The following is a 14,799-nucleotide window of genomic DNA, read 5'->3' as shown; positions in this document are numbered from 1 at the left end:
CCAAACTGACCTTTCAGGGCTCAGGGAAGTGACTTTTTTTTATTATATGGCACAGTTTGGCACAGTTATGTCTTTTGTCTTTGGGGTACTTTTATACTGTCCAAGAGTAGTATATCTTTTTTTTCCTTGTTTTCATTTTTGTTTTTTAAAAACAGATGGCCAAACCAGGACATATACTAAAAAAAAAAAAAGGAAGGTTACTTACCTGAGCCCTAACATTCCAGCTACCATGGAATCCTGTTGGAGCTGGTCTACAGAAGCAAGATGTATTCTGGGGAGTCACATGTCACATCAAAGCAGGAACTGGTGAGTCTGTATTTTTATGGAGCCTAAAACAAAGAAAATCGTAAGTTGAAAGCCCCCATTGTGCTGCACGACCTTTTTCCCAGGGCTATTTGGGACATTTTGAAGATAAACATATAGACAAAGTACTATGCTAGTTCCCAGCTTACCTAGCTAGAAACAAAGGATAAACTGCAAATTACTGGCACATAAAACACAGTGCTAAAATAAAGGAAAGATTCATGGGTTAGAATCAACACCATCACAGGTCCTGTCACTTCTGAAGGACACTTTGACACTATAAAGCATATCGTTAGTGATGGTCTCTGGTAAGTATTTCTTATACCATGTCATACAGAAACACTCAGGGATAGAATGCATGTTCAAGAGAACATGCGACATTAATATCTCATCCTCAAAAGAACACGTGAAACCCAGAGGCAAAATCTTCCTTCTTTTTCAAGCAGCTGAAGCTGCAACAAGTTGCTATAACATTATGCAAATAGGGCTCTCACCGTAAGAGCAAAAAGCAGTAGCAATGGAAACCAAGTGCCCTGGGGGATCCAAAGCCAACCTCCAAAATACACAAGTCTGACTCAGAGCAATCACTTTCTAAAAGCCTCTCGGATCAGTAAATTGCCATGTTCAACAAGCTGAGTTATTAGTTTGACAGTTTCTCTTTTGCTTTTGAACACATGCTCAAAAAAAGGACTTTTGTCATCACATTTTTCATCATTAAGATAACCATCATTTCCTTGTTAAAACCCAAACTGGCCCATATTAGCTAATCTCGGATACCTAGCAGGCCCAAAAGCAGCACTTTCATCTTTACGCTAAAAAAAAAAAAGTCTAGTGTGTACAACTTAGAGAGACTATTCACATAATTACTTGTGTAATCAAACGCAGAAGGACATCACCAAGCAAGTCTTTTACTCACGGCTGGTCTGTAACTACCAGGATGGTACCTAAAATTACCTATTGAGGTGCAGTGAGGCCTTACAATTCCCTTAAACAGTCGAGTCATAGAATGCTTTGAAATCCCCAAAGTCGAAGTAACGGTATTACTCAGTTAGCTATGTAATAAAAATCAAACTGCTATCCTGGCTTGGAACCCCTGGAAAAGCCACAATTTCTCACAGCCACAACTGTTTTTCTACTTGTACACTGAGGGTGCTGGACTAGGTTCCTTCCAGCTCTGAAAGTTTAAGATCTTTAATTAACTGAAGATTTCATGGGGGAAATAAAAGAGCCAGCAGATGAGAGCAGTTAGGTGAAAACCCAATAAAGCGGTGATTTGCAGGTCCATATATATAACAGCCCCAGCTCTTAGGCAAGGAAGACAAGTGACCGCTTCCTCAGGCTTGCTCCCGAGAGTCCAGACTTCTGCAGTAACAGCAAAACAGCTACAGTGAGAACACATCCATATGCCAGCAGACCCAACACCAGTGTGCCTTGAAAAAGCTATACAGGCCAAGGCTTTATCTGACAGAATAGCCACTTCGCCCATTGAGTGGGGATGCCCTGCCCACCCCCAAATACCCATTTCCACGCAGGTCCCCTACACACCATACCTCCCATCCAAGTGGTGGAACCAAGTTTTTAAGCAATGGCATGCAAGTCAGGTTTTCAATAGGAAAAGGATCCTTGCGAGAGAAAGGCAGAAGAGCGCAGGTAAAAGGCAGAGGAGCACAACCTTTGTGTGAGTGAGCCCAAATGAGAGGAACCCATTTACATCTGTCTGTCATAACCAAAACAAGGTAGAAGCACAGTGGTGACAATGGCAGTTTGCCTGAACACTGTACAGAAGCATCGAGGACAAGGTCCTTCCACTGGGGCGGCAATAATGCTGTACCCAAGAAAAAGGTTGTGCCTGTGGGCCGGAGGAGGCTGGTCTCATGTCACCATAACAGAGGGCAGTGAGCACAGGCAAGTGTCCTGCCAAACTCCCTGGGACTTGCCGCCAGTCTAGGACTGTGCTTTACCCCCGTGCGTTCAAAACACTAGTTATTACAAACGTCATCTATCTCCGGAGTCTGATTCTCCCCTCCTCACAGATACCCAGGCAACCTGCCAGCACACTGCTCTTAGCCATTTAAATATTTCCACTGATATTCACCTTTATAAAAGATTACTAGTTTCAGGACACATTTATCATGCAAATAGTCCCCGGCAGGTACATTAGCGGTGGAAACCGGCCATGAGACGGGGACTAACAATTTCACCTCTGCTCTTCTTTATTCTAAGTTAAAGAAGCGAGCTTCTCATTCCATCTCTATGCGGGGGAAGGAACATTTGGGTGGGGGCAACATAACACTGCAGTCATCCAGCCAGTTTTGTCAAACACCACAGCTCGCCTCCCCACCCCACTAGATTCGGCCACTCAGAGGCAGGGCAGACAGGGAAACAATGACTCCGGTTAGAAACTGCAAATAGAATGCAAAACTTGTATTTTAACCCCCACCGACACAAAAACAGTAGGATTTGACTGCATCATGCTCGGTCAGGTGCAACAAAGTACTCTAGGTTTAAAGCATTCCAGGCAAATTTGTAACAACAAGAAATAGGACAGTGTGATAAGCCAGTACTAGCAAGAAAGCCTTCAAGCTGTTAGGACATGCTGACTTCAAATGCCACCAGGAACTTTGCAGAGAAACTGCATTCTGGATGCTGCCGGTGCTGTTTGAAGGGCTGGCTGGGGGCATAACAAACAACTAGCTGGAGCGCGTCTGAGGAGGTGAACACACTGCCAATAATGGCAAAACAAAGCAGAGCCCTTGTCGGGCCACATCTCAGGTTTAGAAGTGCATTCTTTGGAATCTTAGTCAAGTGAGGCTTGTGTGTCTGTGTGCATGGATAGGATGTACCTCAGTGATCAGCCACCTCGCTGACATGCTACAAATGGGTGCTCTCTAGCGACTTAATCAACTGTACTTGTACGAGACTGATTGTGCCCTTTGAAAGGAAGTGTGTCCGAGGCTTCCCCGCTAGGATTTTAAGTAGGAGTCCTAAAAAATCCCATTTCCCTGAATCCCAGAGGGAAATTCCCCAAAGACCGAAAAATCCAGACCCTGCATTTTTCATAAGGATCCAGCATATTTCAAACGACCCAAGAGATCAGCTCGATCTTGTTATTTACTGCAGTCGCTGTGATCCAGATGAAAATGCCAGCCACAAAACCCAAATTTCTCCTCTAAAGTAATACATTCCCCTATTAACAGCGAATTTTACTACCGAGGTCCGACTATGCTTCATTTTTTTCCTACTACGCCCACAACTTGTGAGAGTTCTACAAAGTCTAAGCCACTTAGCAACACACAGGGTTTGGCTCCACGATCACCAACCACCCCCTGAATTTGATCCTATCATCTCATTATTTAGGATACTGATCCCACACAGCAGACACAACGTGCGAACACAGCAGACACAACATGTGAAGGGCTCTGCAAAGCCCATTCCTGTTCCTGGAAAAATAACCAGAAGCACACATCTGCCTGACCATGAGTCAGGAATATCAATGTTGTGGTGGAGCCCATTTCTGCTGTGACCAATCCACACCGAACACACAACAGAGGCGACTGCCACAGAGATATTCCAGAGCAAGCTTCCCCTTCTCGGGGCCATACTTAGCAATGTCATACACGGTCTCCTCTGTAAGAGCACCCTTTTAAGACTCTTCACAATGACCCCGTAAGTCTTCAGTGCAAAGCCACAGACAGACACATCGCCACGCACAAGTCACCTGAGTCTCAGTTTGGGTGATTCAGGCATAACCAAACTAGAAAGAAAATCAACTTTCAGGGACGAGTGACAGGAACCACAGCGATGAGATGAACTTGCCCCATCTGGTACTGGTGATCTTCGCGATCCGAGACCATGGGAGCCCGTTACATACTATGTCCCATTCCACTTATGTAACTGGAAGATCGCCGGCGAAGGGAGGAGGATGGAAGGGCACTCATATTCCGAGGCCACAGCACCCCCCCAAAGACCCCGGGGGCACTCCTTACACAGAAGAGCCTCAGGTGCCGCCGGACACGCAATCCCCTACCCACGGCTCTGGATGGGAACTAGAACAGCCTCTTTATGATGAGTTGTGGGACCAGACGCACAATATCTAGTTCCTTTTGCGGGTTGACAATAATTCTCACCTACTTGGTCCTGCTAGACAGGAAAGGAGATGGTGGACGACTCGCTCGCAACGGGGGCAGAAATTCATGGAATGGGCGAGAAGGAGGGGGAGGCAAAGCCTGGAGATGGGGGTGAGAGCGCAGGAGCCCTTGTGGCGCACTCTCTCGACAGGAGACGGACTGCGCACGCGCGCCGGTGGGGGGGGGCGAGTAACGGGAGAGGGGGCGCGCAGGGAAGGGAGAGGGGAGAGCGCGAGGAAGGGAGAGGCCGGGGCCGCGGGCGCGCGACGGTGCCGCGGGCCCGAAGCCCCTAGAAGGGCACGACGCACACGCAGCCCGGACAAGTGAAGCTCTGGCGAAAGAGGCGCCCATGGCGCTCGGGGTCGGGATGCGCGCCGGTGGCGGGAGGAAGCGGGACGCCAGGCGAAGGCGGCCCGGGGAGGCCGCGTCGAGGACGGACACCCGCGAGTGTGGGTGACGGGCCGGGGGGAGCCCGTCACCGGCGGCGGCGGGAGGGGGAGGGTAGAGAGGAGGGACGCCATCCGCCAGCCGTGTCGCCGACCCCGCGGGCCCCTCCCGCGCCACGTCCCGCCCCTACCCCCCGCCCCTCGGCAAGGGTCCCCGCCCGCGGCTGCGGCGGTCCCACTCACAGTCTCTCCTCCTCGCCTCCTCCTCCTCCTCCGCTTGGCGCGGCAGCGGCGGCGGCGGCCATTTTCCGGACGGCTTTTACCACAGCCCTCTCTCCGAGAGGAGGGAGCGCGCGCCTCCGACGCCGGGACCCCGCACGGCCGACGTCGCGCCCCGCCCTCCCGGCCGGCATGCGCGCAGCTGCACCTGCGCGCCTGCGTCCCGCCCCCCGGCCCCCGCAGCGAGCCCGCCCGCGATTGGGTGCGATGGCCGTGGAGGGGCGGGGCCTCGGCGGCGACGCGACCAATTGGCGGGAGTTTGTGTCCATTCTAGCCAGGGAAAAGGGGGCGGGTACCCTGTCCAGCTGCCTATTGGCTGCCATTGGCCATCATTTGGTGAAGAGAGGTGGCTTTGGCACGAAGGGGCTGGTTTAGTGGGCGGAATTTGAATATTAAGGATTAATGGGCCCTTGCGGATGCTGGGGCAATTGAAGGCCTAGGCTCCAGACTCCTGGTTTTGCGGCCCTCCCTGGCTATTGACATGCTGTCCACAAGTGCACCTAGTACGCTGCAATAAGTGTTCCATTGCACCCACTTTCCCTAAATCCCATCACCTTCAGTAGAAGCAGCAAAGTTGCATGTCCTGGGCCCTGATCCAGCTAAGGGACCTTGATTTAATAGGCCCATTGCATTCTTTCACCAGAGCCTGCCGTGAGTCTCACTCTCATAGAGGCAGGGAATAAGCTGACAACAAATCACAGCCTTGGCCTTGGTGAAACACTCTCATGGGGGAAGAGGGTACATGCCAAGCTGCATGACACTTGACATTGTTGGATCAGATGGTTTGGTGGAGGTGTGAAGAAGGGACAGTGGGATCACAGGAGAACAGACCAAGCTCTGCCTGGAGGGGAAAGGGAAGACTTCCTAGAAGAGGTGATTTGGGAGCTAAGGTCCAGCAATTCTGTTTTGTAAAAATATTTCAGAGTGTGAGAAAAGTTTTAACCAATGGAGTGTTCGGGACAAGACTGTTTGTCAAAGCGACCTTACTCTGATTCCAGCCATCATCCAATTCATCCAGTGCTTGTGCTAGTTCTATGATTAATGAGGAACCCTCTGATTCTGAGTTGGCTCCAATCCACTCATTAAACAGCCAGGCACTGTTCCAGGCTCTGGGTGCACAGTACTGAACAAGACAGGAAACTAACATTATATGGAAGATTCATACTAAACATACAAATAAGTGTATATTATAATGTCACATAGTGATAAGGGATTTGAGATAGATAAAACAAGGGTGCAGGGAATGTATTTAGATATTCAGCCCTAGCTGGTTTGGCTCAGTGGCTAGAGCGTTGGCCTTCGGACTAAAGGGTCCCAGGTTCAATTAGGGTCAAGGACTGTGGGCTCGATCAGCTGATCAACGATTCTCTCTCATCATTGATGTTTCTATCTCTTCCTCTCTGAAATCAATAAAAATATATTTTAAAAATATTATAGATATCCACAGGCTTTTGCCCTCATTTTATTCTCCCATATGAACATCTGGGGAGAGAACATTTCAGGCAAATTCAAATATCCTGAGGGAAGATTATGTCTGGCATTTGGGGGGCTAACAAGGAAGCTTATGTGGCTAGAGAGGGCTGGGGTGTGCAGTTGGAAAGGAAGCTGGAGCAACTACAGGAACTGGGAGCTTATTCTGAAATGAGAAACCCATGAGTAATTTTGAACTTGGAGCAGCTGACATAATCAGATCTATGTCATAAGTGCAGCATGGAGAACTACCTGTGCTAGGACAACATTAGGAGCAGGAGCCCAGTCAGAAGCTCTCACAACAGTCTAGGAAAAATGATAGTGACTTTAATTAGTGTAGTCGCAGTGGAGGTTCTGAGAAACTGTGAGATTCAAGCTATATTTTCAAAATCAAGCAGAAAGGATTGGCTGTGGGGCATAAAGAAAGAGAAGAAACAAGGAGTTTTTGGCCTAAGCAACTAAGTAAAGGTATGCCTTTCACTATGATGTGCAAGTGGAGATATTGAGTAGGTGGTTGGGTCAACTAGTCAACAAATCAGCAAGCTGAACACTCGACTTGAGAAGCTATAAAAGGAAAAGCATAGTAAAGCTAGAAAACGTAGAAGAAAAATGGGATGAGCAGAAATTGATGAAGCAGAAACAAGTGATAGAATTGAGAACACAAAAGCTGGTTCTTTGAAAAGCTAAAAAACAAAACCAAACCCTTTAAAAAGCTAGATAGCCGAAGCCGGTTTGGCTCAGCGGTAGAGCATAGGTCTGCGGACTGAAAGGTCCCAGGTTCGATTCTGGGCAAGGGCATGTACAATACATTGGTTGTGGACACATCCCCGGTGGGGGGTGTGCAAGAGGCAGCTGGTCGATGTTTCTCTCTCATCAACGTTTCTAGCTCTCTATCTCTCTCCCTTCCTCTCTGTAAAAAATCAATAAAATATATTTTTTTGAAAAGCTAGATATAAGGAGAGAAGAGAAAAGTCAATTATGTATATTAGAAAAGAAGAGGAAACATAACCTACAGATACAATAGATTATACAATAGATGACTGATAACACAGATACATGTGGGGGTGTTTTTTTGGGTTTTTTTTTTTTTTTTTTTTTGTGTGTGTGTGTGTGTTTTGAGGGGGGGTACCAAATTACTTCATTTGAAGGAATGGTACAAATGAAAGTCATGAATGGATGATTTGGTACAAGTTATAGAGAAGGTAAAGGCAACTCTGACATGCACGTGCTACTTTGGTGACCAGGGAAGTCACTCCCATGGCTACGGGAAGCCAGCCTATGACTTAGCTCTCATCACTGTCTCCCAGGATGTGCTTGTCAAAGACAAACTCTGCCATGCCAGTTTCAGGGGCCCTCAACCTGCTCAAGTTGGTTACGTGGTCACCCAATTCATTGATGAATTTCACCTGTTCATTCAGGTAGTGAATCTTAATGAAGTCACACACATTTTTGTCAGTGGCCAGTTTGTGCAAGTCCAGTAGTGATGTTACTCACACTTTTTCTCACATGTAATGCACTTTCCATTGCATTCAGCCCAGCCTCACAGTCATCATGGTCTGGTTTTTTGATATCCCGAATGAAGATTCGGCCAACTCGCTGGTTCTGCAGCTTCATCAATTTCTCAGCATGTTCCCTCTCCTCATGAGGTGGTGAGGAAAATATTTGGCAAAAGTTCTTCAAAGACACATCATCACGGTCAAAGTAGTAAGACATGGACAGGAAGATTCGGAAGCATAGAGCTCCAGATTGATCTGGTGGTCCATGGTGGCCTCCGAGCTCTGGTGGTAGGTCTAGTGCACCTGCGAGGTGGACCCAGTCTTCATGGTGGGCAGCTGAGAAGAGTCTGCCGCACAGTGTCAGAGTGGTGGCAGGGGCCTTGGGGCTGTCCGAGGGCGGGCACACTGAGGAGGTGGCGGAAGGCTGGATCTGGGCAGCTGGCTGGGATAGCTCAAGCTCCAGGTTCTGCCCAAGCACTGTTGAAGCAGGAAACCACAGTGACTCTCCGCAAAGATTGTCCAGATACGTTTTTAAAGGATATTATGCAAAACTGTATGTCAGTAAATTGGAAAACATAAGCACAAGGAATAGATTTCTAGAAAAAGAACAGCTTACCAAAACTGACTCTAGGAACAGAAAACCTGGCTAGACCCTCTAGAACCACAAAGAAATTGACTATATATTTTAAAAATCTACCTCCCAAAAAGAACAAGCTCAGGGGGCTTTATAGAGGAGTTCTGCCAAATCTTTAGTGAGTGGGCAATTCCAATCATAGACGGAAAAGAAAAAAGTCTCTTCAAACTTTTATGAGACCAATATAACTATTATAATGAGCCAATGAAAGTGTGACACAGGATGTGAAAATAGGGGTAGAAATCCTAGACAAATAAACGGAATCCAGCAATATATGATGATATGTCATAACCAAGTTGAGTTTTATCCTAAGAATGCAAGGATGGTTTAAAATTAGAAAATCAAAGTGAAGAGATTTAAGAGGAACAAATTATATGATTATGCCAATCAATGCAGAAAAGGGACCTGGTAAAATTCAACACCTACTTATGATAAAAAACAAAAACAAAGAACTAACAACAAGCCCTAGCCAGCGTGGCTCAGTGGATAGAGCATCGGCCTAGGAACTGAAAGGTCCCAGGTTCGATTCCTGTCAAGTTGCAGGCTCCTCCACAGCCGGGGGGTGGGGGATGGGGGAAGCGCATGCAGGAGGCAACCAGTTGAGATATTTCTCTCACATCGGTATTTCTCTCTGTCTTTCCCACTTTCTTCCACTCTCTCTAAAAATGAATGGAAAAATATTTTTGGGTGAGGTTTAAAAAAACAACAACAGACACACAAAGAATCAACAACAACAACTTAGAGAACTATGAATAGAGTGGAACTTCTCTAATCAAAGGTATCTATAAAAAGACTTAGAGCAAACATCATATTTAATGGTATCAAGTGGAAAGGAAGCAAGAACAGACAAGATCTACAGTACAATATCATTCATGTAAATTAAAACAAATATGTGCTTTTCCTCCCACTCTCTTTTAACTTTCATCCTTGGAGTTTCACCATGAGGAGAAAGACACATTAATCCCAAATCGATTCTCTGGTTGTTAGAATGCAGTGATGGAAATCCATCTAGTAGTAATTAAAAGCTGGAAAAAGAAATGGAGGAGAAAAGATTCAACTCACTCTAGCTACAAAAATTATAAAATAGTTGGGAATAAACTTAATTTTAAAAAAGCTAAAATGTCTATTAAAAAACTATAAAACTTTACTGAAAACATAAAAGAAGACCTGAAAAAAACACACACAAAAAAACTACTAAGGCAGTGGTCGGCAAACTGCAGCTCGCGAGCCACATGCAGCTCTGGAGCCGTGGTTTGCCGCTCTGTTGACTAATGAGTTTGCCGACCACCGTACTATGGGAAGAGTTGACAATAATAAATATGTCAATTCTTCATAAATTAATCTGGAAATTCTTTGCCTGAGTAAAATTCCAGGAGTTTTTATAGTCTGTAAGAAGTTAATGCTAGACCGAGAAGAGTAAGTATACAAGACTAGAAGTTCAGACACTTTTGAAAGAGAATACCAATGAAGAGGGTCTTGCTAAAAAATCTTTACTTTGGCCGAAACCGGTTTGGCTCAGTGGTAGAGCGTCGGTCTGCGGACTGAAAGGTCTCAGGTTCGATTCCGGTCAAGGGCATATACGTTGGTTGCAGGCACATCCCTGGTAGGGGTATGCAAGAGGCAGCTGGTCAATGTTCCTCTCTCATCGATGTTTCTAGCTCTCTATCTCTCTCCCTTCCTCTCTGTAAAAAAAAAAAAAAATCAATAAAATAAAATAAAATCTTTACTTTGAATAAATAAGAGTTAAATGATACAATTTCACCCTTTCCATCTGAAAGTAGGAAAATAGTTTAAAGCATTTGCTAGAAGAATTTAAAATGGGTCATTTAAAAAATGGGACTATAACATTTTAAAAATGGCTCTCCTTAAAAATGGGACTATAGAAGATAAAAACCAGGAAAATGTCATAGAGATAGCAATTGACAGAAAACTAACAACCACAAGGATTTTATGGCTATGGCAGACAGAGTGCAAACTTCTACTCCATCTGTCTAAAAATTCCTTGAACTGATAGAAAATATACATTTTTTTTGCCCCGCTGGTGTGGTTCAGTGGTTGAGCATTGACCTGTGAACTGCGAGGTCACGGTTCGACTCCCTATCAGGGCACTTGCCTGGGTTGTGGACTCAGCCTCAGTGTGGGGCGTGCAGGAAGCAGCCGATCAATGATTCTCTCTCACCACTGATGTTTCTATCTCCCTCTCTCCCCCATCTCTTCCTCCCTCTAAAATCAATAAGCATATATATTTTTTAAATCTCAGGTCCTACCTGAAGCCTAGCCTTGAGACTGAGCCTTTGGTTTCACCAGCTTCAAACCCTTACCAGCCACACTTGAGATGGTTTTGGTGTTTAATGCTGGCCGAGCCATAGGACTATCAACAGAGATCCACTGAAATCCATCCTGTCAGGAAGTGATCAGCAAACACTGATGTTAATCTGTCTCAATATGACATTATCAAGTGCATGATCTGATTTCCTGGCGAGATGTGAAGGTTTGTCTTTGGCACCACACTGGTCATGCTGCCTTCCCCGGAAGCTTTAGGTGTCATCAGTGTGATTTCTTACCGCATCCTGACTCTTTTCTGTCACCATCAGCTTCAGGATCTACAAGGTTGCCATCCATGCTATACAGAATTCAGAAGAAGGCCATCCATTCAAAACTTTCCTTAAATACGCGAATGCGGCCGTGGGAAACTCATTATTCTCTCTTTCTGGTAGAAGATCTGGTTGAGTACTTAAAGCTGGTTGTCTTAATGTGACTGATAACCTTGTTGATTCCATTTTCAATGAAATCACCCTTCCGATTCTTGCTGAACTGCTCATTTTCAATGTTTCGATTGTCTGTGAGAAGTACAAGATCCAGATTGATCACTATGTTGGCTTTGCTCATGGTAAAAAAAAAAAAAAAAAAAAAAAAAAAAAAAAAAAAAAAAAAAAAAAAATCTAAGCAAAACTACCTGGAATTGTTAGTTTTGGAGAATAAGTTACATGGAAACCAGAAATGCCACAGTTACTAAGACATAATTTAATAGTCATAATTTTGTTACCTGTACTCTGAAGAAATGTGTTCAGTGTCAGCCTGAGCCTGCATTCCAAGTTTGTTTGTTTAATTTTGGTGTTTCCCCCTCCTTTCTCTTTATCTTTAGTATGAAGCACAACTATTGTTGTACTAAAACAAAACAAAACAAACAAACAAAAAAACCCACCACCACCACCACCACCACCACACACACACACACACACACACACACACACACACAAAACCCTGGATATCTTAAAACCCAAAAGAATAAAGACAGAATCAGTTTAATAGCATAAATCAATACCTTAAGAGTTGTGGAGCTTTTATGTGTATCATGAAAAGGGAAAGATTGAAAATAAAGGAGAAAATGAAAAATAAAACACACTCTTGGGTTCTTCTATTTAATTTTCAAGGACTAGCCTGGCTGGTTGTGGCTCAGTGGTTGAATGTTGACCTATGAACAGGAGGCCACAGATTGATTCCTAGTCAGGGCACATGCCCAGGTTGCAGGCTCAATCCTCAGTGTGGGGTGTGCAGGAGGCAGCCAATCAATTATTATTATCCTTGATTTTTCTATCTCTCTTTCTCTCTCCCTTCCTCTCTGAAATCAATCTATCTCTATAAAGGCTAATATGCTAAGTGTTCCTCTGACCATCTGACCAGTCGCTATGATGCACACTGATCACCAGGGGGCAGATGCTCGATGCAGGAGCTGCCATGAGCACACTAGCAATTTACAAAGAAACACCACCATGGACCTGGTGCCGACAAAGCAGCACTTGGCTTCCCCCAAGTGGGACACAGGCCCCCACACCACCCCGGAGTGACACCCCACCAAATTGCAGCCAGTGCTGCCAAGACCCCATGGTGCAAAATGCAGCCCACAGCCCATCCCAGCCCAGCTGGAAACGTTCACTGTGGGCACCAGGTAATGATGTCACATAACAATGCCAGGCTTCTTCTCCCTAGCGACTAGCTTCCTCGAAGTTTCTTCAACCCAGGAACATGACTTGCTTTATAGCCAGGTGCAAACATTTCACACTTTAACCAGATGAATGTGAAGCATTTTTTGTGCCTCATCTCATTTGATCCTCACAGAAGTCCTGGAGTAGGTAGATAGGAGACTTGATAGAATCCTATTTTCTTTTCATTAGCCGGAAAATGGAAATTTAGAAAGTTTAGAAACTTGACCCAACTGAAAAGAAATAAGAAATGGTGGACCTTGAAAATGACTTTAGGTTTTCTCACTGTGCAGAATATAGTCAAACACTGCTGCAGTTAAATATTTTACCCTTTGTTCTCCCTGCATGATCTACAATAATAGTTTTTCTTCGTGTTGATATTTACTGTGTTGCTGACAATTACCTGAAAGACAAGTTGGGGTGCTTCACTGGGCTGAAAAAAGTTTAGCTAAATTAGAAAGCAGGTCTAATTAAACAAGTTTATTCTATATACTAAAGGCCTGGTGCACAAAATCTGTGCACTGGTAGGGTCCCTAGGCCTGGTTGGCAATCAGGGCTGATCTGTGGAGTGACTGGCAGGGTTATGGGGGGGGGGGTACTGACACACTGACACCCGCCTTGGCTGGCCTGGCACCATCTGCTCGCTGGTGCCCCCCCCCCCACGCCATCCCCCCTTCTGCCGCCGCTGCTGGTTGTCTCCCTCTGCAGGGCGACTGGTGGGGCAATTGGGGGACCACCCTCTGGCACCTGCCTTGGCTGGCCTGGGCCTGTGAGCTGGGGGCAGTTCCTGCATTGAGAATCTGCCCCTTGGTGGTCAATGTGCATCATAGCCACTGGTCATTCTGCTAGTTGTTCTACCATTCTGTCAATTTGCATATTAAGCTTTTATTATGTACACTGATAAAAAAGAAACATACAAATTAACCATCACTCTGCTATACCACCAGCCAATCAGGAGCAAGTATGCAAATTAGGGCAACAAAGATGGTGGCTGCATGGAGCTGGAGCAAGCAGGAGGCTTCGGTTACCCAGGGCAATGGAGGAAGCCAAGCTTCCTGCCCACCCTGGCCGGCTCTGGCCTTCGCTCAAGGCTACAAAATTTCAATTATAGAAGATAAATAAATCCAGATCCCTGCTTCCAGCCACCCTGGCCTCCACTCAAGAAGGCACTTAAAAAAAAGAAAGAAAAGAAAAAAGGAAGGAGCTGGGAGCCTGGATTATCCGGGGGACATGGCCAGACTGCAAACAGCCCTCAGCCCCTCACCCAGGCTGGCCACGCACCTCAGTGGGACTCCCATCCTGAAGGGGCTGTGGTCAGCTTGAAAACAGCCCTCAGCCCCTCACCCAGGCTGGCCAAGCCACCACCCAGTGGGGATCCTCACCCAATGGGGGCATGGCAGGCCTACAAACCACCACAGGCCTCTTTCCCAGGCTGCCCCATGTCCCAAAGGAACCCCCACCCTGATCCGGGCAAACCAGCTGGCCCCCACCCACGCACCAGGCCTCTATCTATACTAATAAAAGGGTAATATGCTAATTAGACTGAGAGACCTTCCAGGAGACCTTCCGGATATTCTTCTGGACAAAGCCATGGTGGCGGGGTAGAGGCGGTTAGAGGCCAAGAGGGGAAGGCAGTTGTGAATGATCAGGCCAGGATGGGATAGTAGTTGTGGGTGATCAGGCTGGTGATGGCTGGGCTATTGGAGGGAAGCAGACCAGCAGGGTGCCAATTAGGGGTGAGCAGGCCAGTGGGGAGGGAAGGTGGGGGTAAGAAGGCCAGCAGGAAGGTAGTTGGGAGTGAGAAGGCCAGCGGGGGAGGTAGTTGAGGGTGAGCACACTGGCACAGGGGGCATTTGGGGGTGATTAGGCTGGCAGGGGGGCATTTGAGGGTGAACAAGCCAACATGCAGAGTGGTTAGGGGCAATCAGGCAGGCAGGTGAGCGGTTAGGAACCTGCAGTCCTGGATTGCGAGAGGGATGTCTGACTGCTGGTTTAGGCCCAATCCCTGTAAATCAGCAGTAGGACATCCTTTGAGGGGTCCCAGATTGGAGAGGGTGCAGGCCAGGCTGAGGGACATCCCCCCTCCCATGCACGAATTTCGTGCACTGGGCCTCTAGTATA

General features: G+C 46.5%; 1 protein-coding gene and 1 pseudogene across 5 annotated transcripts in view; both read right to left on the bottom strand.

Moving 5' to 3' along the window:
- The window catches only part of MECP2 (methyl-CpG binding protein 2), a 68,188-nt gene extending 62,928 nt beyond the window's left edge, over nucleotides 1-5,260 (bottom strand). The window contains exons 1-2 of one of the 4 annotated variants that reach the window (XM_084871092.1): nucleotides 5,060-5,260; nucleotides 206-329 (exon numbers count right to left, since the gene is read on the bottom strand). Coding sequence is in view for 2 of the 4 variants with exons in the window: in XM_084871091.1 (XP_084727217.1) it covers nucleotides 5,060-5,121 (62 nt within the window). In the remaining 2 variants the exon portion in view is untranslated. The remainder of the gene's footprint in view (nucleotides 1-205; nucleotides 330-5,059) is intronic. The other 3 variants (XM_084871094.1, XM_084871091.1, XM_084871093.1) reach the window with 3 other exon arrangements.
- A 2,418-nt stretch (nucleotides 5,261-7,678) lies between these two features.
- LOC311615595 (ferritin heavy chain-like) lies at nucleotides 7,679-8,388 on the bottom strand (annotated as a pseudogene). Its single transcript has one exon. The product of its transcript is annotated as a ferritin heavy chain-like (transcript).
- Between the last annotated feature and the right edge of the window lie 6,411 nt (nucleotides 8,389-14,799).

Source organism: Pipistrellus hanaki (genome assembly GCF_964339955.1).
Source record: "Pipistrellus hanaki genome assembly, chromosome: X".
NCBI lineage: Eukaryota > Metazoa > Chordata > Mammalia > Chiroptera > Vespertilionidae > Pipistrellus > Pipistrellus hanaki.
The sequence above is the reverse complement of the archived record's forward strand: the minus strand, read 5'-3'. Positions and strand labels throughout refer to the sequence as shown.